The sequence below is a fragment of the Battus philenor genome, unplaced genomic scaffold (genome assembly GCF_028537555.1).
Source record: "Battus philenor isolate CCGP_79_NKW_IND1 unplaced genomic scaffold, ilBatPhil1.0.hap1 SCAF_24, whole genome shotgun sequence".
NCBI classification, from domain to species: domain Eukaryota; kingdom Metazoa; phylum Arthropoda; class Insecta; order Lepidoptera; family Papilionidae; genus Battus; species Battus philenor.
The window spans coordinates 2,762,469-2,790,199 of record NW_027181687.1 but is presented as its reverse complement, the minus strand read 5'-3'; the positions used below and the strand labels follow the sequence as shown (position 1 = coordinate 2,790,199).

Here is a 27,731-nt window from a genome sequence, read left to right as displayed (position 1 = left end):
TTTAAGTTTTCTATATACATTGTATGCAAGGATAATCTTGTTCTTGTAAAGATTTATTGCATGCATATCTGTAGTTTACAACAAATATAGTTTATCGCAAAAAATCCAAACTAAGCGACACTTGGCCGCTGTCTCGACCGAAAGTTTTGTCCTGGAAATATATTTTCTTACTTCGATATTTTCGATGATTGAAAATACGCGATAAAACTTTAAAAGCATGAAAGTATTACTTTGAACGTATGCGTATTATTATAAGAAAAAACGTTCTTAAAATTCGCATTACTGTATATTAATATTTATTATTGTATCTGTCCTTGCAGACTTTGTAATACCTAAAGTTATTAGCTTGTAGAATTTTTATAGAAAAACTAGCTGATCCCGCAAACGTTGTTTTGCAAAAAAAATTAAAGTTTTTAATTAACAAATGTAAGATAAGGGTTGATCGTAGAGGGTGAAAATTTAGGTTTGTATGTATTTTTGTATGCTGTATCATAATAAAATAAAAACCAAAAAAATTGTCTAAAAAATTAAAAATAAAAAATTTAGGGGTGGACCACCCTTATCACTTAGGGGTATGGAAAATAAATAGTAGCCGATTCTCAGACATACTGAATACGCATGTAAAATTTGGTAAAAATCGGTCAAGCCGTTTCGGAGGAGTTCAAGTTCGAACACCGTGACACTAGAATTTTATATATTAGAAATAACGAATGTGACATAAAATGTTATTTCAGAGTGATAGCTTTATAGAGGTTGATTGCAAATAAGTTAAGGGTTTAGTGGTATTTTATTCGCGGAATAACTAATAACATAAAAGTTCATTAAAAATAATTAACTAAATGTACGTATAAATGTCCATTTGAATAAAAATATGAAATATAAATGAAACCTGTAGGGAGACGTCAGCCCGTCGCTTGGCGTCGGGCGGTGCACGACGAGCCTTGCGTGCATGGCGCTGGGCTTCCTGCACGCGGCGGCGTAGCTCTGCACGTGCACGCTTGCATTCCCGTGCATGCTCGCGGCTCAACGCGCCCGTTGCGCCTGCGCATCCACGCCGCCACTCATCCGTACGCTCCGACAGCGGCGTGATCAACCGCTCCATCAACGTACTGCATGAACAAACAAACACGTTGACATAAATACATTTGGCCAAAGTAAAGATACGGAACCAGGTCGAAAGCTACCCGCTAGATCCACATTGTATATAATAATAACTATATACATCATGAAATAAAATAGTTTTCCCCCAAAAAATAGAGGAGTTTAGGAATAATTGTGAAGATAATGGACAGTAGTAAGGAAAGTGATATTACTAACGATTATATAGTTCATATAAGAGACGATATGTACTAAGGGTCGATAGAGACATGAAGAATAGTGAAAATCATTCCAAATAATATTTATAACAAATAGAAGATTCAAGTAAAGGTGAAGAAAAAGGCGATTTGAAAAAATATCAGAAAACTAATTTAAGAAAAAATGGTATTCTGGCGGTTGTTTCTTAATATATATTTATAATACAGGGTGGCCCATAAGTCCTTTGAAAAGTAAAATTTGAATAAAACGAACAGGGCGCGCGTGAGCGGTGCAGGGGAAGCGATGGGAGTAACTTCGGTTTCTGGGAATTTAGTCGCGATGGAGCATTTTACCGGAGCAGACCGTGCGTTTTGTGTGCGCGAGTTTTATAAAAACGACAATTCGGCAACCGTTGCGCGGCGTAAATTTCGAAAACACAAAGTTTTACACAACTTTGACGACACTCTAACTCTTCAAACGATTAAGAACTGGATTGCTAAGTTCGAGGAGACCGGTTCGACGTTAGATAAACCGCGGTTGGGTCGCCCAAGGACGTCACGTACGGAACAAAACATAGACACAGTGACACAGTCTATTCGCGAAAATCCGACACAGTCAACTCGTAAGCGCGCCAGAGCATTAAATGTATCCAGGACATCGTTACAACGGATTTTGAAGAAAGATTTACATATGCACCCTTACAAAATTCAGTTGGTTCAAGAATTAAAGGAAACGGACGGTATTCAAAGACAAAATTATGCGAATGAAATGTTGAATCGGTTTACTTCCTTCAATAACATAATGTTCTCTGACGAGGCTCATTTCCATCTTAACGGGCATGTTAGTAAACAAAATTGCCGCTATTGGAGCCCCATCAATCCAAAACTTAAGCATCAGAAGCCCTTACATAGTCCGAAAGTGACTGTTTGGGCCGCTATGTCAACCCATGGTATCCTAGGGCCTTACTTATTTAAGGATGGCAGAGGGCGCGCAGTTACTGTTACGTCGGAGCGATATGTGGCTATGATCGAAGAGTTTTTGCAAAACTTTTCAGGCTTTAATGCCAGAACGCGGTTTCAACAGGATGGGGCCACTTCTCACACCTCTAACACTGCTATGCCCGTTATCCGTCAACTTTTTCTTGGCAAAGTGATCTCTAAGAGAGGAGGCATTTCCTGGCCTCCACGTAGTCCAGATCTGACCCCGATGGATTTTTTTTGTGGGGCTACCTTAAGGCTAAAGTATACGACACAAACCCGCGGTCAATTGAGGCTCTAAAAGAAAACATCCGCAGAGAAATGACAAGCATTTCAGCAGTGACGTGCCGCGCAGTCATCGACAATTTTAGACGTCGTTTGCAAGAGTGCCGTGATCGCAACGGATTACATTTAGAAGATGTTATTTTCATAAAATAATTCCCGTTTTTTAAGCTTTTATTGTAAATAAAAATTTAATTCATAATGTAATTAGTTTTATTTTAATAATTTTTTTTCATTTCAAAGGACTTATGGGCCACCCTGTATAAAGGCAAAATTTTATGATATATACCAGGGGTGGCCAAACTGCGGCTCGCAAGCCACACGCGGCTCTTTGAACGAATACTTTTGGCTCCGATGGATTGTCGAATTATTTCAATATTTAAATTTACATTACCTATATTAGTTCCTGGGAAATTGAAACAAATTACTGGTGTGAATAATAATTATTATTATTCCACCATAAAATTTGCAAAATCCAAACACCGATTACAATTAATCAACTGGCATCTTAAGTATTATTAGGAGTGCTGTCATACACGTGTGCCATTATATCTAACTTCAATACACATATTTTGAACTTTTAAAAATGCAATAAATATTTTTTTTTCATAAAAACATTATTATGTGTGTTTTAAATTGTATTTAATTGCGGCTCGCCAAAAAAATCGAATTTCGAAATATGGCTCGCACTATCAAAGAGCTTAGCCACCCCTGATATAAACAACAGTATTATTTAATTTTAAAACACCACATAATACATGCATAGTGGTTAGTTTTCTACTGATCTCCACTCTGTTGATTTCGGAAAACTTCCCTTTCCTCTTAATAACACTTGCTATCAGACTGGCAACACCGACTTTTAAGATGACTTGCTAATGTCGCATCGACCGCAAAGGGATATATATTACTTCGGGGAAAGCCTTTTTAAGAGTTCTTTTCATTGGCTACGTACGCTATTTGTATCTGTCTGGTTTCAATGACATTGCAAAAGTTGTATTTTTAAAAAGAAACAAATTCGTAAATAAATTTTAATTTAATATTTTATTTCTTTTTGTATCAAAATGAGAGAACGCGATAAAGAAATTCGATACATTTTAAAATTTTAAATAAGAAAAGAAAACAATTCAATGCATTTGGAAATCACTTGTTATAAATAAGGAACTAATGACTCCGTAATTACTACTGTAGTTGTAACGGCAAAGATGTAAAATTCTAGCCTAGTCTAGTTGTAACCTACCTTATGAACGTCTTCATCCTGGTTTCTATGGCGCGATGTCGTAGACACACCCTTGTGAGCGCCGTGCCGATTTCCTTTGTCGCTCCTGAAACAAAATACGCTTCATTAATAAATTTATTCATACTTTTATCCTACCTATTGTTTCTGAAGATGTTAATGCTGTTAGCCCTAAGGCTTTACAGCTTCATCGGTACTGAGATCACGGAGCGGAAGGGTCCGTGAACTAGATTTAAACTAGAAACTAAAAGCTGGTGGGGCGCCTACCAGCTTTTAGTTCGCATCGGAACGCTCGCACGTTGTTAAGGCTCTTCGCGGTAGAGCTTTGACGGGTTGTTTTACTGGAGTGTGCTTTTGGGTTTGTACGGCAGCGCGGACCACGGGCGAGCCGAAGAGGGATCCGGATCCAACCACGGTTCGCCCACGCTGTTCGCGGTTAGGGAGCGGGCGGTCACTCACTAAAAACGGGTGTTGTTATTTTTATCCACATAGAATCATTCAACATGACATGTTATTTTTGACATCCCTATCTATATTTATCCACTACTAAATAAGTCCAATCACATCATCAATTTATTCTTACTATAATCCTTATTTATTTCAGAAGAATATAAAGAAATCTGAATATAGCGGAAGATTAGTTATAGCTGTAAAAGCTCTAAAGAGGTTGAATGACCAGCTCATAGGCAAAATATAAGCTGATAGACGCCCATACTAAGGTATATAGGCTTCCTCCAGAAGTCTTCCGTTGCCCGCGTCCAGGGAAATCCATGACGTTCTATACAAAAATCAATGCTTTTTGAAATAATAATTTTAGTAATGATATGTAAAGAAAAGTGTTTTTAAAATTCGGATTACTACATATTAAAATTAATTATTGTTTGCTATTTATATCTGTAAACTTTATACTGGCAGAAAGTCATTGGCGTGATGACAACTAATAAATATAATATATTTCCGAGTGATCATTTTATACAGAATAAGTGGATATATGTGCAAAAGCCTTAAAGCTTTTCGAACACAAAGGTGTTAAGCATACACCTCTTTAAGGTTTTTTTTATGGCTCTCGTTATAAAGGGTCCTCTTTCCCCTATCTTGTGGAAGGACAGGGTCATTTCTTTTTGTTTAATAATTTTTTTCACATCTTATTTTATTTTCGCACTCTACATCCATTCATTTTAAATTATTTCATTCTTTTTCTTACTTTCCACATTTCGTCTGTTTCATTCCATTTCTCCGATTCCTTTCAGTTTACAGTATACATGTTACAGGTTACAATAGGGGAAATATAAACATATATAATATCTTAAATAGAGATATACGAATATCAATCTTTATAGCGATGAGGTAAATGCGAGTTTATGTTTAATTATTTAAATAATTACAAAATTATTACATAAACCAATAAATGATACCTTATTAAGTTTAATTTCCTTTCTTAAAGGCAATAAAAATGTGTACATGCGTGATACAAACGAAAGTAGTTCTGGTTGCGTGTACAATCGCAAAACATTTGCATCGATTAATTAAATTGCGACCAAATATAAGTTCAATCGTACTTATATGCAAGTTTCATTTAGCAACTTCAACGCGTAATAATCTTTCACGGTTGTTGGCCTCAAGTAGAGAAAAGTTTAACGAAATAGTAAAGTAAGCATTCATTTGTGAATTATACATATAAATAAATAACCATATATATATATAACTCCTAATAGGACCGGTTGGAAATGCATCCAGCGGTTTATGACGACCTTTTCAAGATCTGTCTAACTTGTTGGTAGAAGTTCGCTGGGCTTGCCGTATCGTGGTCTTCATTCTAGAAGGTGCCGTCCACCTGTTTTGCGTATTACATGGCATGGCAACTGCCAATTTAATTTACAATGTGCTGCGCTAAATTGGTTCCTTTTGTACATGATTTACTCATTTCTGCATAGCTAGTAGTGCCACTATATACTTGCCAAGGAGACACAGTGAGGGTCCACGTTTCACGACATGTTACGAATCCCGTTCATGACTAACAACATATTTTTATTTATAAATAATATCATGATAACCACAAGTAATATTATTTAATACCACAGCAGCGGTCAATTAAAGGCTTTTCTTATTTTGTTAATTAAGCAACAACTAAGAATAGATATTAATCGTTTGCTTTAATTAGGCCAACAATATACCTTTCGTCCAGTCGCAAGCTGATCGTTGATGAGTTTGGAAGTCTGATGTGGTTGCAATATGACATCAAATCGATTTCTAATTGCGTTGGGTTTACTCATCACTTCTATATGCAGCGTTTATGGACGTAAGTTTTTTTGTTTTATAATCATTGTCATCTAAATTCCTTTGTTATTGCTGAATATTTAGATTTAGTAAGGATAGGTCTCCCAATCTCCCAATGAACGGTACACCAACGAAATTGGACCCTAGTCCCTAAGCCCCGTTGGTCCTGGGTAGGGCTTACAATCCCGGATATGCGTATGCGTGTATCCAGGGTATGCGTGTATGGTTCACGCTACCCCTAAAACCGTCGTGGTACTATCACGATGGTTCGAGACCACGTCGAACCATCTTCCGCCTCAGAGTTGCCGAAGCTAGTAAGAGTTTAGGGCCCCCACCCTAAACTGCCGCGACTCCTGCACTATACATCTATCGACTCAAAAAAAAGAAGAAGTTGGTGGGCGGAACACATTGTTCGTTCAACCGATGGTCGTTGAGACCGAAAGGTTAACAAGTGACGGCCACAAACCGGCAGACGTTCAGGCTAGAGAAGAAGGTCCACGGCTAGGTAGACCGAAACATAGTTAAGGTTGCGAGAAGTCGCTGTATGCAAGCAGTAGAAGACCGGTCATCGAAGTGATCTCAGGGTAAAGCCTATACCGTGCAATGAGCGTCTATCGACTGAAAAGTAGAAGAAGGATAGGCTTTAATTGCTTTAAAGAGGCAGTGACAGTTAAAAAGTGCAGGTGACGGTCTCTACTCTTAAAGTCAAGCCAGACAATATAATCAGCCTAAAAAATCTTAATATATTAATGACTTCTTTTGTTTGTTTAAAGGCTTTTCGTTTGGGAATTATAGTATATAGTGATTCTTATTTCACTGCCAGATGATAAATATTAATGAAAAGCTATCTTATCTTGTTCATATCTAGAATATAAAAGTTGTTATGTTAACACTCTTTGCAATATGTTATATTTATATTCGAATCCGAATATAATAAATATATATATTTATATATATTCGGATAAGGTTTTGTGTAGCAAAGTAAATGTGATAGATTAAAAAAAAAACTTTCCAACAAGCAAAAGCTACACATCTAGGGTTTTTTTAATTATTCATCATCATCAATTCGGTCCCCCACTGTTGTACAAAGACCCTACTCATAAAATTTCAAAAGAATTTTATAATATTCCATTAATATTGTAGCGAAATAATCACAGTTGTAAAAATGCTTTCGTTTATGTGTCAATCCATCGGTCTACGCATGCGCAAAAACTAAGGACACGCGGCTGTAGTTTGTAAATTTGTATGAAATCTTTAATGCTGTGAAGGAATATGGAATTAAATACTATCTTATATCAATTTTGAATCAATGTTTAATATGTACAAATGAGTGGTGAAAATTATAAGTAAAAATTATTTCATTCGCATGACAAATAATTTATTACGGCGTTGGTGTATCTGAAGTTGTTGGCGGATGATTTTTAAAATAAACTATCATTCATCCAAGCGTTTTAATTTTTGTGCTCCAGCTCGCTAGGTGTTGTCTCTAACATTGCCTACCTAACCTGTTGAACTCCACCACAATACCACAGAAACTATAGTGTAATAAAATAACAAAACGAATTTAGCTACTATTTGGTGAAATAAATCTAGATGTTTACATAGTCAGTATTAGTAGTAAGCACATTATATTAGTTAATTAGTTGTAAATTGAATAAACAGATTAATTATAAGTCTATTTCAAAAGTCGTCAATATAATGAACACAATTTTTTTGGTATTTTCAGACATCCCGTGCGAAACAATAACAGGCAGAATTGGACGATGCGTGTATATAAACGAATGCCCTGCACTATGGACTCTACGAGTCAAACCGAACAAAACATACAGCGAAAGGAAGATTCTAGAGGATTCACTGTGCTCGCTCAATAACTACAGATTAGGTGTAAGATAAACTTGAATTGTTATAAAGACCACTATTTTTAAACGGTTTTATTTAGTTCGACCCGTACGGAATTTATTTGGATCAAAATTAGAAATTGAAATTTAAGCACCTTCCCGTTGTCAGATTGATCTTAAATTTGGTACACACATTTAATTTAGATGAGAATACAATATAATAAAATGAATAACATTATAAATCTAAGATAGCCGCCGATACAAAATCGCGGATTACGTATTTTTCATTAACCCCCTCAATATAGGTATCAAATGAAAAGGCTACACTAGTAAAATACGATGATTATGTCAAAATTTAAAATTCAATATGGACGCCGTTCCAATATGGCGGAATAGGTACATATTTTTCCACAACCACCACAATATGGGTATCAAAAAACCGTTTAACTTAAAAGTTTTTTAAATGTATTTATTTATTACATATCAAACGAAAATTTTTACTTTATTAATTTATTTATTTTTCTGTATTGTACATGATAGGATACATTTAAATAGTTTCATAATAAAACACAGAAACGTACAATGGGCGGTCTTATCGCACGAGGCAATCAATCTCTTATAGATAACTATAGTAGAGGAAGATAGAATAGGTAGAAGTATAAATAACGTATAGTTAACGTGTACAAAACATACATACAAACATACTTACATATGTATATAACATTTAACAAATATAATACAGTAATAAATAAAAACATCAAACTGTATTGTATCGCACTTGTCGCAGAAATATACTTTAAAATGTTATGAAAAATTGTTCATATTATCCACATGTATAACAATAATGAAAGAGGATATCTGAATGCACCTGCTACAGTTGAGATGGTATATACAACTCTATTTTATTACACACATTTATTCCAATATCACCGTCGTATCTCAAAGAACTGCTCGTCTGACGTGAAAGGGAGCAAGGAACATTGCTTGAGTAACAGACAACCGCTGAGGTCGAAAGGTTCCCAAGCCGTGGCCACGAACCGTGTGACTCGGCGTCGATAGACTCCCACAAAGATCACTACGATGATGATATTGCGCCGCCCGCAACCAGCGACTTCCTATCACGCCGCGTTTAACGGCCCGTGGTCGCCACTCGAAAACTTTGAGCTCCGAACGGTCATGAATTTCATGAGCACTAAGACTAGCAACTCTTCGAGCTTCGTCAGAGAATTTGGTTCTTAAGTAAGAAAAGGACCAATATTTAGCCACTTCCGCACATGCAGTGGTAGTCGTGCAACAAAGTGCACCGGCTGCCAGCCCGCTGATAAATGCGCATGCGGCAAACAATGCGAATTACACAACTGCCACCGTCAAATCACTCAACAGGTGTTTCACCCTTCCACGGGGCATCTTCAGGAGTTATGTTACACCGATTAGTGCCAAACACAGAGCACTTGCACGACTACCATTGCATGTGCAGAAGTGGCTAAATATTGGTCCTTTTCTTAGGATGGACTTCCGCAAGGTAATGCCTGATTCCATTAAATACTTTGGTTCTTCTCCGGATCTTCTCCTTTCTGATACAATCTCGTTTTAAAACTACGAGCACATCTCTCATCACTGCCCTCGTGTTGATCTTGAGCCTTAAACCCTAGTAGTTTCTTGTATTATGTTCCATATCAAATAATCTTAAGTTTTTTTTGGCAAAAATAAAAAAAAAGCAGTACATAATTATCAACATAAATGTTTCATACCAACATAAATTTCATGTGAAATCATTCTATAAATACTAAAGTAGTATAAGTTCTACGTTTAAATTCTATTAAAGTGCAATTTGTGCAAAGTAAACACACTAGTTCATAATTGAATGAATTGTTTGCAGGTATGCTGTACGCTGATAAAGACTCCAGTGGTACCAACCAGAAGATGCTACACTCTCGACGGTAGGGAAGGAAAATGCACTAGCCTTCGAGCATGTCCATCTCTGCGGGCATTCTACGAAAGACCGATATATAATTCAGAGCTAAAGTATATTCAAAGCCTAAGGTGTGTAGTCAAACACTTTTAAAATTCTTTAAAAAAGCATAGAAATATTGACACATACATCTCCATACGTAGATTTAAAGACAAACTTGTTTTATTCTGTAGGTACCGAAAACAAGATCTTCGTAAGCAAATATGAACACTACTACTACGCTTTCGTTCAATGCTAAAAAATAATCATGCAATAAATTTATCAAGAGAAAACTAGTTAGAAAATCCAACTCTCATTGTAAAGGATTTTTAGTACTTTCTGAATAATGTTGCTCATAACGTTGTTAAGAATAAAAACCCCACTTGGATTATTTTGGTTAACAGAAGAGCCCGTATCTTCTCAGATCACATATTATAAGAAAAGAGTAATTTATTCTTTTTATGTACAAAACCTCACTAATGGTTAAAAGTAAAAATGAACCTGAAAGAAAATAAAGTGAAAGATTCTTTTTCTGATTCTTTTCAGCCAGTAGACGCGAACTACAAGGCATAGTTCTTCCCCAAAGATCGCTACCATGACTGGTCTAGGCCCTGCCCGCGTTTACCGACCCCCCCCCCCGCGACCTTAACTATATCATCGGTCTACCTAGTGAGGGTCCTACCCCCACCGTCCTTACCACTTGGGTACCTTTCGGTCTAAATGGCCATCGTTTGCACGAGAGATAAAAGTTAAAGATTGCTAAGTGTGATGATTGAGAACCTTGTGAGTAGAGAAGAATCTCTATCCTAAGTGTAATGAAAGACTGTTGTGTGATTTAAGCTGCATGACTGTTCCATACGGAACACTTTTGTAAAAGTTACATGGTTATTTATACACAGTAACATAAGTTATGGTTCTGTTGCACTTTGGCCGTTGTCTTTCTCCCGTCTGCCAACAAGATGATTATTTTGGCGTTGGCCGTGACTCGCGTTAGCAAGTCGCCAATTATGAAGGTCTAAGTGGCAGAAACGCAAATAATCAACTCCTCTGTGCGTATGCGAAAAGAAGTGTTGATTTAGTGTTACATTTTCGTCACAATTTTGTCTCACCATTATCTTCGTAGTGGATTAACAAAAACATGAAAAATAATAGCACAATTGGTAGAGCCGTTTGCACTTAGCAACACCTTGTGTTTTATTTTCATTTATTCACATATAAAAAAATGAAGTGTGACGACACCGACAAAAAATATATATTAGTTGGTGTGGTATATAAGTACTGGCTTTTCACAGATGTCCAGGTTCGCAACCAGAATTTTGCTGCGTTCCACCGTTACCGAGGATACCAGACCCGTTACCAGAACTTCCGGTCTGTACTCTCACGGAGTCTCCGCCCGATCCACGGTTTGAATGTTGTGGCCGCGACGACGACAGCTCCACTAGGATAATAGGCAAGTCTTCTACAGTTCATGTTTCGAAATACAATCATGACGTGAAATTTTTTGTACGAATTTTTAAATTTGTAATTTAGACGAAGTTGTTTTCTGTTATTGTTTTTCGGATCAAAGTCACCTATACAGCATTAATCAGAGATCCTTTAAAAACAAGGGTCAGTAATGGAGCTCGAATAAAATGAATGTTCGTCTCAAGTGGCGTCTAGAGCAACCACGGTCGTTGAGGTGGAAAATTTCTCAAGTGGCGATCAGGAGCCGGTAGATACACCGTAGAGAGCTCCACATCATCAGATGGACCCTCACTGCAAGGCATAGGCCTCCGGTAAAGATCGTCACGGTTACCGCTCTTGACATCCAGTGACACCTCGCGACCTTGACTCAGTCCACTGGTATATCATCGGTCCATCTAGAAGGTTGCTACTCGAGAACCTATTTTACCGGACCTGGAAGCTGCCGACCTCTCACATCGCTTCGGCGGACGCTCCATAACGCCCAAAGATTCCCACGAGCGAACCCTTGGGCTTGGGCTGTCACTCTTCGATAACCTCGCCTTGATAGACTATTGCCTGGCTTCAGCTTCGGAGAAGCTACAGCAACGCTTCTATCTAATACGATCGGCGTCACAAGCATAAAAATTTTAAAATTTTACGATAGTAATATTGTTCCAGGAGGTAACGAAGCATCAGTATCACAATACCCTTGGTTAGCTATAATCGAGTATCAGAGTGGATCACGTATCGAACTACTTTGCGGTGGTACCCTCATCAGCGGGAGATATGTTTTGACTGCCGCCCACTGTCTCGATAAGCGCGTTATCGATTCGGTAACACCGTAAGTATTTTGAATAAACAGTCTCGTCAGTACTATTAAACATTATACTATACCATAGATATAAATTTAATATGATTCCATTTGATTCAAACACTAACTTAGAATTACTTTTAGTTGTTCTAAGTTTAAAAAAGTTAAAATTACAGGTAGTCTTGAAAAATAAACCGTCAAATCAATTTAGGACAAGTTTATATATACTATACGTACAGAGACATTCGTTACAAGTTTAAAAGCCTAAAGCGGTTGAACTTATAGATCACTTGTCAAATGTTTAAAGCTTTTTGTTAACAAATATGTTGATAAAACAGATGTATGAATAAATGATAGCAAATCAATGAATCTTTACACGTGTTATGTAAGGTATACCTATGTATAAGGACAAGTTTCTTCGATCACAATTTCACACAATTAATCACTTATTTTCCATAGAATTAATGTACGACTGGGTGAACACAACATCACGAACCCTGGACCGGACTGTATGCTGGTCGAAGGCGGCGGCTTTGACTGCACAACAGGCGCAATCTCAATACCGATAGAGAGCATAATTGTGCATCCTCAGTTCGATCCAGATACACTGGAAAATGATATAGCCTTGATTAGGTTAAGCAAGATGGCGACGTATTCAGGTAACTAATTAAAAATACAATCTGGACTACAATAGATATTATATTCAGGAACTTATCAGGAATGAGAAGCGTCGGCAGATTGACAAATTGAATTAGAAGTGGGCAGACCACATAGCGCATAGAACGATTGGTTGGGACCTTATGGTTTGTTTATTCGTGGAGACCATGAATTGCTAAGCGCATCGTAGAACATCGTCCCAGAAGGCGAGGCAGATGATCTTGTTAAGATCGGAAGACGCTGAATGCTGGTCGCTTCCAACTGGTCCTATTGAAAAACTGATGGACCTCTTTGTCAAACAGTGGACTTCCATCATACGGCTAAAATGATGAAAGGTTGCGCTGCGGACATCATACTCTACGCTTGCCAGTCTTTGTTCCAGAACTTCAAGACTCCAGCATCCCTCCGTTTCGAGAGCTATGTGGTCTGCCTACTACCACTTTAACTTGCCAATCAGCTGGTTGTTTACATGATATTTTTTTTCCTTCCACCCCTATTTTGTTGGGAACAGGGTTTTTTATTCCTTAACTATTTTTCACATGAATTTTTTATTTTCGTCCTCGTCTTCCATAGTTCACAATATTTTTTTTCTTCCTTCTATCATTCCATAATTCCATCTTCCTTTCTCGATCATTCCATTCCTTTCATCCATCCTCAAACACTTCAATTGTATTTTCTATTGCAGTATCACAGCTTTATTTAGTTTATTTATTTTTCTCATGTACATCAATTTTAAAATTTTTATATTAATTTCAATAAATCTATCTTAATAAGATTAAATATATAATAAGACTTACAATATTTTATGTTTAGCTATGTTTTATTCCCATTAATTACATATTGTGCAATTTTCCTGAAGAATTTGAGGACGGACTCTCTTGCATCCTTTTCTCTGAGGGATCTGAGTGCTCGTGGTAAATCCAGTCTGGCCAAGCTGATCTAAGTTGGCGTCATGTCCAATACGAGCAAGACTGACCAATCCGAATTTACATAGTATTTACGTGAACGTGACTAAAATAATACACACTTAATAATATAATTTTGCTCAGATTTTGTTCGTCCCATTTGTCTGCCGTCGTCCGACATTACAATGGAAGCCGACGAGGGAACGATCGTATATGTTGCCGGATGGGGCGCCACCGAGAACTCCAAGAGTAGTGACGTGAAACGCCACGTGAGCATGCCCCTAGTGCCGTTTGCAGTAAGTAATATTTTCATTCTTTATTACTAGTTCATACACATACCAGACTTTTTGCGTTAAGCAAATGCAGCAAAACCTTGGCAAAGTTAATTGACAAAAACATACATCCGTCCATGCTTTCTGGTTTACTTAAATTGGACAATAAGAACACGGCTTTTCGTTTCATCATCATTTTTGCCATAGAGGGTCCGCTGTTTGTCTTAGGCCTCCCCCATATTTTTTTAAAATCACCGATTGGTAGCCGCATGCATACTTCAGACTTCAGACATTTACAAGGTTGTCTATTGGGTGTAAAGAATTTAAAACGATCATACAGATTGGGAATGAAAAGCTTCAACTAATAGATTAAGAACTTTTGAGTAAGTGATCACAAAACAAAAACGTGACTGAATTTGTTGCAGGTTGTTTTCCGTTTATGTCATGATTGGAAACATAATATGTTTCTAGTGATATTTTTTATACAATTTTACAAAAACATATTTCATTACATCTATATTTAACAAACACATATATGCATTCAGTCCACGTGGTTTATTACGGACTGTACCTTCTACGAATAGTCTATTTTGTCAGTAAAGAATAATAATAATTATAAACACAGTTATTAATTTTCGACAGGAATGCGCCACAGTATATAGCAACCGATTCTTGAGAAAATTAACGGATGGTCAAATATGCGCCGGCGGTCAGGCGGGTAAAGATTCATGCCTGGGGGATTCGGGTGGACCGCTGATGTATCAGAGGAACTTCGTCTACGAGGTGATCGGCCTGGTCAGCTTCGGGCCCAGGCAGTGCGCCCAGAGCGGCGTCCCCGGCATCTATACCAGCGTTTACAACTACCTAAAATGGATACGCGAACAGACCAACAGATAATACTTTCCACTGGTTCATATCTTTTTAATTAATTGTATCAAACATTGTGTAAAATAAAATCGATGATTTAATACTTAATTATATTTTATTTATTTATAAGAAAACTACTACTATACCTACATATAAAATAGCTTGTTGGAATATGAAAAAACTTTCTGGTTACGACGGCAAAGTTAATAGTTATAGCCGAGGGAGGGGGGAGGGGGTGGGAGTAGGGGGCTCCAGGGTTTCATTGCACACGGGCGCTACACGAACTAGACTTGTCCCTGATTAGCTTTCCCTTACACTCCAATAGCAACAGTTCTTCTTATCGATGTCTTTTGAGACAGGCTCTATTCAAAGACTAGATGTCAGTGCAAGTGCATTTTTTTACCAAAACGAAAACCTGTTATTATTTCATTATTCAAGCCATACGTCGTCTATTACTCGACATAGGCACCTTATAGATTTCTAGGAAGCGGCCTGCTTCCAGCTCTTTGCGATAACTAAAAAGGTCATCTATCTTTTATGTAGTTAGGCGCGCTTCAGACTTTAGAACCAATAATTCAGTATAGCTGTATGCACTTATAATTATGGCACTCTAAGTTTTATGTTAAATTTTGTGTTTTATTATAAAACTTTTGCAACCATCGCTGGTGGAACCAAATAAATTATAGAGTTAACAACTGAACAAATGTCGGCATCCTCTAATAACATCTGTCAATTTTACTTCATTACAAAAGTGGTTGAAGGCGCATTGTCTAATCTATCCGACGAATAAAATATATCATAAACCTAATTAAGGAAATGACTGTTTACCTGAGCTAATAAATTAATTTAAAAGAGTTTATTACGTACGTCTTTACGAGTGGGGATTATTTATGTATTATCTTAATGAAAAAATCAATTAACTTTTAACAATTAATTAAACTGAATCTACTACAAATGGAATTTAATTTATTTTTAATTGGTGTATTACATTTAAATGATTGGCGATTACGTATCAATCTTCATTTCTAAACATTTAATAGAGCAAGTTATTCTTTAATGATATCTGTAATAATTTTAAATGTTTTCATTCACTGCCTACGTTAAAATTGAACATAGAGAATTTTATTTGTATTCACGTCATATTTATTTAATAACTGATGACTTTAAAGATATAAATATGTTTTTAAACTTTTGCAGTTTGATTTCTTATATATATAAGAACTTAAAAGATGAATATATAGCTTCGTTGTTAGTATAATACTTGAAAGCTTTTACACCTATTTCCAATCTTGAATAAAGAGATATGTTCATGAACAACAAATATGTTGATTTATTTATTTTTTTAAATTGAAAGAAAATAGACTGCCTGCTAGCAATAAAGTCTGCACAGACGGATAGTAATCGCATCTTATTACTGTATAATCATTACGTAATTTATTATTTTAAAACCATTGACTTGTTGATAGGGTGTTTCATACATTAATTGCAAATGCGCTATACATTCACCCTTGTAAAGTTTTTATATATATAATTATTCTGTATAAAAAAAGTCATGCTTCTATATAGATTCAATTAAATAAATCTATGAAGATGTAAGCAATAAGTTTTAAGACGAGTGATAATTTAGTTGTAAGGGTATATGACTTACGATTGTAGATCATGGGTTCCTCACTTGGTTGGTTGTATACTTTTAACATATATATATACAGAACTACACAAATAATACAATATGACCACTATTATATAAAAACCGACGAGGGAATCATTTACTAGTCCTAAAAATTTTTAAACCTACACAACCTCGACAAATCTTCACTTGGCCCATAACATAACTGAAAGGACCTTCATTTCACACAGCCTTCAGTAAGAACATTACAGAGAAACTAGACGTAAGTTATACTCGAATTAAAAATGTAATATTGTCATCTTATCATCGTTCCGAGAGACTTCTACTGCCTGACAAGGACCTTTTCCATAGATTTCCAAAAATACCTATGAAAACAGCCAGAATTATATTATATTATAGTAATAACCAATACTAATAACGTAAGAAAGGTAAGTAGCAATAAATCAGTATCTCGCCAACCGTGAACCTGGGCGGACGCATGCAGCGGATACACGAACGCTCTTCACAGCAATGAAACTCGCATTGATAAGCACACTGATAATTGGAATATACACACATGTGTCTTCGACCAGTAAGTTCAATATGATATAATAATATATTAACTGAGTTGACTAGTTGGTTTATATGATCAAAATTATGTTGATCATGTAAACCAGATGTGTCGAACATTCGATCAATCTCTTGGTTAATTTTGGTTCAATTAGTCAGGTGCATTTCGGCATTCTCAGAGCCTTTATAGTCACAATATGTCTATCAAAATTTCTAGATTTTTAGACTGATACTATGATTTAAAATTATTTGATATAATATATACAAGCTGTAGTAGATTTCACCAAGGTCAGTCGGACCCTAAATCTAACACGGTACATTTATTACGAGTGCACATAATGTACCTATACATATCGTATTTCCAGGTAGATGCACCACTCCGGATGGATTTACCGGGGTTTGCGTGCAGTCACACCTGTGCGAGGCCATCAACGAACTACGGAGCCGGCCCCAATGGCTTCTAACATTATACGATTACTTACTACTGAAGTATTCTAAATGTGGCGTACATGTTTCGTATAGAGACAAGGCAAGTATTTTGTACTTTATAGAAATTATCTGACATTTAAAACAAGCCAACATATAGTGATTGGTTATAAGTGAATTGTTAGGGGTCAATGTATTGCCTATTTACTGTGAACCAATGTATTCAAAATCAACGGCTTCAGAAAAAAATATATAACGTAATAATATAATAAGAAAAAATATTTATATAATTTGAATTACTACATATCTTAATTGATTGTTTTCTATTTGTCCTTGCAGACTTTGTAATAATAGAAGTTTTTGTACTACAGCGTTCTGATACAAAATATAAATGAACATAACATTTTTCAGAGTAATTACTTAATTAATGATTAAATAAATAGATCATTTGTCAGCAAAATGCTTTAAAGCTTTGACAAATGATCTATAACTTCACCACTTTGTGGCTTTTACACTTATATAGAAACTTTGTAAAATTTTCTAAAAATGAAATATAATTTATACATATTTCAGAGTGATCCCTTTAAAAAAGCGATTAGAGATAGGTGTAAAAAAAAGCTTTGAAGTTTGTTCTAATAAGCTATGCATTCACTCTCCCAATCACTTAGTATAATTACTAATAATTTTAATGTACGTGTATTACTAATAATTTTATATCTTTGACACGCCTTATAAATAAATTACGAGACAAAAATTGAGAACAAAAAAACACTAGAGACGATACACACCAAAAAAATTTTATATCGATAACAATTTTCAAATATAGATACTTAAATATTACAGGTGTGCTGTCCAAGATACCACTGGCCGGCTTCTCGCATAAATCCTACGCTCTGCGTTACACCGGACAGTGAACTGGGAACATGCACGTCACTTCACGCATGCTCATCTATAAAGAGTATACTCTACACACCCTTGACCCTTGACAACCTGAAGTACGTGGAAGAATTAAGGTATGATCAATAAAAAACATAATTATACATTTATTTTAATTTTCAATAATTGCACGAAATTAATACAGGATAAAGAAATGTTTAACTATACTTTTTGAACGTTTTAAAAGGCTTCACATGAGAGATAACAACAATAAAGCGTAAGACGTCTACCAATAAAGTGAACAGATGACCTTTTTACGCTTTCAGCAGTACTATTATAAATATTTTTATGTTAAGCAGTTCACATCCTGCAGGTGAAATTGTGATGATAATGATGATCGTTGTTGTATCACTTTTTGACATACACATACGTAACCTTATTTATATGTTTTTGCTTCGTCGTATTTGTGTTAAATTTTTTGATTTATATCCAGGGGTAGGTCTCTTTTGCTGGACGCTATGTAGGTATATATCCCCACTATGTTGCCGGAAATCAAAAGTGTGTATATATTACTATCTTTTGTTTTGATAAAGTAAAGTAGTAAAGTAGTATAAATAGATTTCGTATTGCAAAATTGACTTAGTTTCTTTCTGTTAAAGTCGAGCTGCGTCATTTTCTTAAGAAAAATTCTATTAGATTTGGCATTACGAAAATTCATTACTCGATTGTTGATGTTTATTGAGTACGTATGGCTGTTTATTATTTAATAAATACTACTCTGTACTCGTCACAAATCTGACTTATTTATCTTTTCCTGTCCAAGACGTTCTGCTTCGTAATAAACTACCCTTCGGAAGTAGATAATCAGTAAATAGTTACGAATACGGTATCCAGCTCCAAAGCTGGTACAGCTTGCTAGAGCAGTAGTATTGAAATACTGTAGACATTTCTGACTACATTGAGAGTCATGCTGTATATACCTAGGTATGTGAGCAACAAATTTATGTACGAAGACATAAAGATATCTACAGTGAAACAGGAAATCACTAGACAACAAAAATTACCAGACGACAATGCTAAAACACGGCAACGAACTGGCATAAAAGCTGGAGGGTACAGGAGGAGACACACGTTTCCGACTAAAACGGCACAGTACGTCCTCTGCCCATGAGATTCAACATCAAATGACAGGAATACACTTAGTTTTCAAAATTTTTATTATGCCAGCAGAATGGCTTATTGTGTATAGATCGACACATTGCAGAAACAAGAGAAAATAAAACAGGTATATGAAAAAAGGCGATCTCCAATTGCGAAATATATTGTATATGTATGTGCTATTTATTATACATAATGCCCTCCTATTTACGTGTGTGTTTGTTAGTAATTACATAATAAGTATATAAAATATTTTTCCTATAACATTTGTCATCATCACTACGAGTTGAATTGTAGAATATGAAATAAAAATAGTGAATAAATAGATATGGCGGTAAACCGTTAGTCAGTCTTAAAGTATATCTTCAGATGCGGTAGCAGTGATCAATACAGTGTCTGCTGTAGTGGTGTCCAGCCGCTGTTTCCAAAGGACGCCCAAACACAAAGTAACTCATTCTGGGAGGATGATCAACAACGGATTTATGAGAACGTGGCTGTGAACACGATGGTGAAGGAGTGTACTCCATCTAGTCTACCGCCTGATCCGGAAAGCGGCTGCTGCGGCATCCACGGCGATGAAGAGAGAATCATCGGTTAGTTCAACGAATATATTCAATCATGTTTGAATTACGTCCAGTGTTACAAAGTGATTAGCTATATGAAAAGCTTTGACAACTAGTTATAATTACCCTATTGTTTAAAGATCATCACTCAGAAATACATTTGACATTTTGGAATACGATAGGCTAATAATTTTCGGGCGTATAAAGACTTTTTTTTCTATATTACTATTACGTTATTTATTTTTTCTGAAAAGTGCTGATTTTTGGATAGGGTATACAACACATTAATTGTCAGCAAATGCAGTTATGCATCAGACTCCTAAACTTTTACATATGTAACCAATCCCTTGCAAAAAGGTTCTTGTTTAAAAAATCCTGTAATTATGTTCAAGTGATAATGCGACAGGTGGCACAGAGACGGCTATTGATCAGTATCCCTGGCTGGCGCTGGTGGAATACAAGATGAAGGAAACAAACTCCATAGAACCCGGCTGCGGAGGTGCTCTGATAAGCAGCTTGTACGTGTTGACCGCTGGACATTGTACAACTGGAAGTATTCTCGACCTTGCAACACCGTAAGTCTCTAAAATAATTTAATCAAAATTAAAATTACTAAAGATTTTTTTAATCGTTAATGTTAATTCAATTAACAGTTATTAAGTACGTTTTAATTAACACCCTTTGTGTCTTTATTTAAGCTTTTCTATAGACTCTTTATATAGACCCCCATTGCAAGGCTTAGACCTCCTGCAAAAATCGTCACCATGGCTACCCGCATCCAGCTACCTCCTACGACCTTGACTATATCTCGTATGTCCTTGACGATATATATATATATATAAATATATATTCTTAAAAATTCCTACTTTCACTCTGTATTAGAGATTATTACACAAGAATGTATAGAAAATCATTCATAATTTTTTAGGGAGATGTTTTTGTTTATATTGGGACCTAAGCTGGCCATACATATAATAACTATTTTCTATTAACAGTGTAAGCGTACGACTAGGAGAATACGACGTGTCGAATCCTGGCCCCGACTGCGTGGAGACGGCGGGCGGGGGAGAGGACTGCACAGACGGGCCGCTGGTGGTGCCCATCGACGGCATCATACCGCACGAGCAGTACGACAACCGCGACCAGAACCGATACCATGATATCGCTTTGATCAGGCTCAGTCATATGGTGCCCTATTCTGGTGAGCCAACGACCTTGTCATATTACAGATCGAGTTTTAATTAAATTGTGAGTAACATGCTTTGCAATGAGATTATTTCTACCCTTCAGCAGTAAACAATGAACACTAATTTCGGGAAACCTAAACATATAGGTAGAACAATTACTAGGCAATAGCGGTTCCAGTAGAACTATAACGATAGTGAAACATCCTCGGAGCTTGATGTGTCAGAGACGTGTTATAAGACAGTAATATTTACCTTCCAAAAAATACAGGTTAGAAAGTTGAATTTCCAAAATTAAAATTTGTCAATTTTGCGTCTAGAAACTCCGCTAAAAGTTATCAAAATCTAAAATTAATTTGTCAAAATGAAGAACATAAACGCTGTGCTACGATATGGCCCCTTTGAACGAAAGAAAACATTTCACAAATCGTTAATTTCATTTTTTATAGGCATAAATTTCAAATTCACTACGACGAAATAAAAAAGTAAATAGCCTGAATAAATTCAACATCAAATTTAAATTAAAAATTTCAGATTTTATAAGGCCCATCTGCCTACCTACATTCAACTTAGGTGTGAAAGCGTCTGACGGCGTGCGGCTTTACGCATCAGGCTGGGGCATGACGGACTACCGGCACCAGATCAGCGACATTAAACACGCGGTTGACGTACCTTACCGGCCTCTTAGCGTGAGTACTACCAATCTTAGGATTTACATAGAAACCTAGCTGATCCCGCAAACGTTGTTTTGCGAAACAAAAAGTTTTTACATAACAAATAAAAAACAAGGGTTGATCAAAGAGGAGTGAAAATTTAGGGTTGTATGTATTTTTGTATGCTGTAAAAAAAATTGTATAATATAAAAAAATTAGAGGTGAACCACCCTTAACATTTAGGGGGATAAAAAAAAAGTTATCCGATTCTCCACCCTGGCCGATATGCACACTATGATTCACGAAAATCGGTCGAGCCGTTTCTGAGGAGTTCAATTACGAACACCGTGACACGATAATTTTATATATTAGATGTATTAAAATTATCATGTCAGTCGATATATGCCCACTGCAAGATATAAACCAGTCTGTAAATATTAAAGAGCGAAAGAAGAGAAAAGAAACTGTTAATTAAAAAGAGAACTGATATATAGACTGAGACTGAGATATAAGCCTTTTCGAAAGTTCGTCGAGATGCCCGATTTTGGGCTGTACCGCATCCAGTTACTCCTCAAGACAATGACTATGTCGTCAGCCTACCCACACGCCGCGTCTCCTGGTTCATAGTTGCCAATTGAGAATCTTTCGCCCCCAATAGCCGTCAGTTGTACAAGCAATGTGCTCCGTTCACTGAAGCTTCTGACGAACAAGTCTTCGTGCTACGTTGAATTTAGTTCTTTTACGCACCTTCTCATTTCTTTATGTATGTATCAAAATGTATTAATGTTTAATGGAATCAAGAGTTACCTCACGGAAGTCCATCCTAAGTAAGAAAATGACCAATATTTAGCCACTTCCGCACATGCATTGGTAGTCGTGCAATAAAGTGCACCGCCCGCCAGCCCGCTGATATATAAGAAATTTCAAGAAACAATGGGTGAATTTGTTTTGTAAACAATTATTTTTCTATTAATTTTATTTTTTATTACATCATATACGACAATACTTTTCACAATTAGGCTTGCTTTCATTGTCTTGTCAGACATAATATTGTTCATTATTTAATATATTTATTTAGATACACCAGTAGTACAAACAAAATTAGATTAAAGGTTACCGTATCAATTATGGTTATTTTATGTGTTCCTTTATAGATGACTTTGCAGAGAGAAACGATTGAAGAGAAAAGTGATCCAATTATAACTAATATATTTCGTCACTAAACACACGTATAATTTTACGAATTCTTTTGCAGGTATGTCAATCGACTTACAGTGAAAACAATTTAACAATGTGGCAAGGGCAGCTGTGCGCTGGCGGTGAGGAGGGTAAAGACGCTTGCAAAGGCGACTCCGGCGGCCCTCTCATGTACAAAGACGAGAGGGACCTGCACACCGTAGCAGCGCTGATTAGCTACGGCGCCCGCCCGTGCGGACAGAGGGACGTGCCCAGCGTGTACACCAATGTCTACGTATATCTGCAATGGATACGGGATCACATAAAGCCTTAGCTACTGTATATTTGCATTAATTAATAATAAAGAAATTGTCCTGTAAGTTTCATTTTATTTTAAGAATTTCTTCCCAGTGTTTTTTGATAAGAAACTCCTGGTAACCGTTTATCTTTATTTGAATAATATAATTAAACTTGTCTAGTATATAGTGGTGTTGCGAGTATAGAAGTGTGGGGAGTTTAATAGTTTTATTAGGCAATTTTAGATACAACACCTAACGAGCTGGAGCACAAAAATTAAAACGCTTAGATGAAAGGTAGACACGGTTTATTTTAAAAGTCATCCGCCTGCAACTTTACATACACGAACGCCGTAATAAATTATTTGTCATGCGTATGAAATCATCTTTACATAAAACTCTCCCCACTCAAATGTACGTATTAAACATTGGTTCAGAAATGATATAAGATAGTCTTTAATTCTTTATTCGATCACGGCATTTAAGATTTAATACATATTCACAAACAACAACACATACATCGCTTGAAGCCGTCCTACATTCTTATGATTTTTTTAATATTTTTCAGCGTGAGACGTGGTTTGGCGACTGTCTACAGATCATACGCCGCGCGTCTTTAGATTTTGCGCACGCGCAGACCGATGGATTGACTGATAAGCGAAAGCATGACTCTGTGTTTGGCACTAATCGGTGTAACATTACTCCTAAGCATGCCCTGTGGAGAGGTGAAACACGTGATGAGTGATTTATCGATGGTAGTTGTGTTAGTCGCATTGTTTGCCGTATGCGCATTTTCCAGCGGGCTGGCGGGCGGTGCACTTTATTGCACGACTACTGCTGCATGGCGGAAGTAGCTATATATTGGTTCTTTTCTTACTTAGTATGGACTTCCGCAAAATAACGCCTGAATCCATTAGATATTAAAGATAAAAGCTTCCAACTTCAACGCCGCCTAATGCCTTTTACACACTCTCCCCCTCACTACACCATACACCTACACGGGTATAGCTCAATTTTGAACAAGCTGCACTAAGCCTAAACCGGAAAAAAACTTTCTTCCGCCTACCATTATTGTTTCGACCTTGTTACTAACCGCACCCACGCCGCGTGTGATTTTACTGTACAACAGAATATTAAAACCACAACGAGGATCAAGATCTGCACTGTTCTTATGACTCCGAGGACCAGAATTATTACTGATATAGTGAATACCATGGTCCTTGGCTTCCTATCTAATTATTCTTTTTCGTGTTGTATCAAATTGACATATTAATATTTCATATCGCGTTATTTGCACAACCACCCGGCAAGTACAGTCCATAGCGACCAGTAAGCATAGAACGCCTGTTCACACAGCTTAGCTTTCAATGCTATTTCCTATCACTCTATATAAATGAGCTCGAATCCCACGTAAGATTACAAACAAAACGCATTCTGTCTGTGACGAGAATATTCTTTCATAGGTTAAATTGTTTTCCTGATTTCCTCTATAGCGCACGGTAGTGCTATACTATCCGTCAATATATTTATATTTTTTTATATCTACTCAAACATCAAGGCTAACTGTTCGTATTTAATCAATCCGGACGTGAAATAACATACAAGACTCTCCCATCTCTCGTCTGTCTGCTCTCTATAACCAATTATTTGCGAAATTAAATAGTTTAGATATTTATCGTGGTTTTATCTTCATTCAAATAACATATAAAAAAATTAATTATATTTATTTTTTGTAAAAATAACTTTCCGCGTTGAGGTATGAAGATGTGTCTCTTTCTAAATATCTTTTTCTTCTAGCATTACTTCTGGTCAAGTAGTGCTACATCACCTGTTTGTACCTTGAATACTCGTTGATAGTATGCAAGCAGATTATCTATACAATTTATGTAACATAATGTATGTACATTCTAATAATAATAAATAAAAATTAAATTAAAGTATGATAATTACATGTTATCTTTTTAATTACATTAGGGTATGTAATTCAAAAGATTAATAATAAATCAGATTTTTATTTTCGAAAATTCTTTTTTTTCTTAACCTAACGCTTGTCATTATAATTTAAAATCACCTGTATTTTTTAAATTGTCTTGTCATGTGACATAAATCGTGTAGAAGAAGAAAGTAATATAATATATTTCAATTAAATTTAATTTAGTTACTAAATTTAATAAAAATATAACCAGACGTGTTATCTAGACGTAGGTTTTAAGCGCCTCCTACACTGCTTTACTGTCTAATCAACTGTACTTCGTTTCCTAGTAAACCATGGAGGGTTTGCAAAGTTCCTGAGCATATTATATATTATTCGTAACCATGCTTTTATTGGGGACTTTTCAACTGGATGCCATAGATCTATGTGAGCGGGTATCGTTTTAAGCCCGTAGACGTCCAATGCTAAGCACTGGTATCCCCAAAGATATCTGGGGGGGGGGGGGAATACCATAATCCGTTCGCAAGGTGATATTGCTTTGTGTCCTCGAGGGCTGGCTGGGTAAGCCCCGCTGCTAATATCTCGCGGCCATTACCTTGGTGACTTCCTCGTCTGCCCGCCGAGTACTGATACGGGTTCGGAAACTCGAATCCTGTAATTTTATATAGTTCACGAATCCCTACGTTCCGTGAACTCGTTTCCTGAAGCTGTAAAAGCCGCAAGGCTAACAGCAAAAACTTCACACGAGACAATAGACAATAGAATGTGGTATTGCAGTACACAGAGGACGCTGCTGCTTTCCCTATGGAAACTTGTTTATGAGCAGTGGCAGTTTTATATAATAAATGCACTGACACAAACTGTGAATTATATAAGATTATATCCCAGGAATTGAACTCGCGGACTACGACCAAAGTGTCAGTCCTCTATCACCGTCATGAAGACCCGAGTGTCCTTTCATTTCTTTTATTTCTTTGTTATCATACACGCATATATTCGTATATTTTCGGCCCTGCACTGAACTTGCATTTTTTAAATCTTATATTTGGTACTGTTATTTATGGTTTTATATATGAGGAGCTTGTACTCTTCAGAAAACGATGGGCCTCTACCGATCATCCAATATTGGCTTTTAGTCTAGTTGATCTGTTTTTGTTTTAATATGGTTTGCCGCAAAAATATGAGAAATAAATCATAAATCAAATATATATATTGTCTGCGAGAGCTCAAAACCGGAACTAAATTATCTCAGAAAAAAAAAATACTTAGCACGATTTGTTACAAGCGCATGACGTCATAACAGGCGAACGATAAAAACAGAACGTGGATGCGCTGATTAATTCTGACCTTCCCACGGGCCAGATGATCCACGGTAGCGATTCAATTGACAAACGCGACTCGCAGTTCGATGTCCATTGCGGGCTTCGTTCGCTCGGTGTCTAATGTTTATGCGAAATTTTGTCATGTTATACTGCCCTCGTACGATAGTTCGTTAATTATTTGTGTAATTTCTCGCGTTATTTCATAATATGGAGAGGCATTAAAAAATTTAACGCAATTTTTATTACTTTTATTCTTTTAAACGACAATAAACAAATTTAAGAAAAAGAAAGAACTGACTCTTCGCGCAGGAAATATCTTGTAAATTAAAAATTATTTATTCTCGTAATTTTTTTCTAGTAAAATTACTTTAAGGACTTCCTCCTTATACATTTTATGACAGGAAAGAATAATAATATTTTTTACTTTTTCATAACCTCCATTTAAAACTATACAAATACATAAAACAGGTATATTTCTTATTTAATAAAGAAAAATACGGCTGCAAATGTGAACATAAATTCTATAAAATCCACAATGAAGTAAATGCAAATAAATAACTAAAAAAGTGTGTTCTTAAGTGTTCCATTCATCATCATTGTGTCAGTTGATCAGACGAAGGTATAGGCCTCCCCCAAAGATCGCTATAATGATTGGTCTTGCTCCACCCGCATCCGGCGACTATCAATTACTATGTCGTCAATCCAGCTAGTGATGGGCTTGCTTACACCCCATAATGTTTTATTACAACGAACATAATCTCTAGTGATAATTTATCTATACAAATAAATTAAATTTGAATGTCCGTTTGCAATATTAAAATAATATCTTGCGGCATGTATATATATATATATATATATATATATATATATATATATATATATATATATATACCAAGTTTACTTCTTTTGAGAAAAGAACCAATATTTAGCCACTTTCGCACATGCAATGGTAGTCGTGCAATTTCAGGAGTTATGTTACACCGAAAAGTGTCAAACACAGTCTCTGTGACTGTGTTGACACCAAATTCCCTGTGGAGGGGTCAAACACGTATTGAGTGATTTGACGGTTGCAGTTGTGTAATTCGCATTGTTTGCCGCATACACATTTATCAGCGGGCCGGCGAGCGGTGCACTTTGTTGCACGACTACCACTGCATG

General features: G+C 36.2%; 3 protein-coding genes across 4 annotated transcripts in view; 2 read left to right on the top strand and 1 right to left on the bottom strand.

Moving 5' to 3' along the window:
• The window catches only part of mim (missing-in-metastasis), a 282,563-nt gene that overhangs the window by 33,125 nt on the left and 221,707 nt on the right, over window positions 1–27,731 (bottom strand). The window contains exons 4-5 of the mRNA XM_068768030.1: window positions 3,793–3,877; window positions 890–1,109 (exon numbers count right to left, since the gene is read on the bottom strand). Coding sequence (XP_068624131.1) covers window positions 890–1,109; window positions 3,793–3,877 — 305 coding nt within the window. The remainder of the gene's footprint in view (window positions 1–889; window positions 1,110–3,792; window positions 3,878–27,731) is intronic.
• On the top strand, window positions 5,984–14,918 carry LOC137924713 (phenoloxidase-activating enzyme-like). Its single transcript, XM_068768130.1, has 8 exons — window positions 5,984–6,088; window positions 7,793–7,950; window positions 9,784–9,947; window positions 11,148–11,309; window positions 11,963–12,139; window positions 12,569–12,768; window positions 13,816–13,967; window positions 14,586–14,918. Exons 1-8 carry the CDS (start codon window positions 6,022–6,024, stop codon window positions 14,838–14,840), a joined length of 1,335 nt encoding a protein of 444 aa, XP_068624231.1. The 5' UTR covers window positions 5,984–6,021; the 3' UTR covers window positions 14,841–14,918.
• LOC137924750 (phenoloxidase-activating enzyme-like) lies at window positions 16,909–23,378 on the top strand. Of its 2 annotated transcripts, none has more exons than XM_068768174.1 (8): window positions 16,909–17,008; window positions 17,352–17,515; window positions 18,256–18,425; window positions 19,816–20,039; window positions 20,425–20,584; window positions 21,005–21,210; window positions 21,728–21,882; window positions 23,102–23,378. In XM_068768174.1, the coding sequence occupies exons 1-8, from the start codon at window positions 16,948–16,950 to the stop codon at window positions 23,354–23,356; spliced, it is 1,395 nt and encodes a 464-aa protein (XP_068624275.1). In that variant the 5' UTR covers window positions 16,909–16,947; the 3' UTR covers window positions 23,357–23,378. The 2 variants fall into 2 exon arrangements, with proteins under 2 accessions (XP_068624275.1, XP_068624274.1); XM_068768173.1 differs by having other exon boundaries at window positions 20,416–20,584.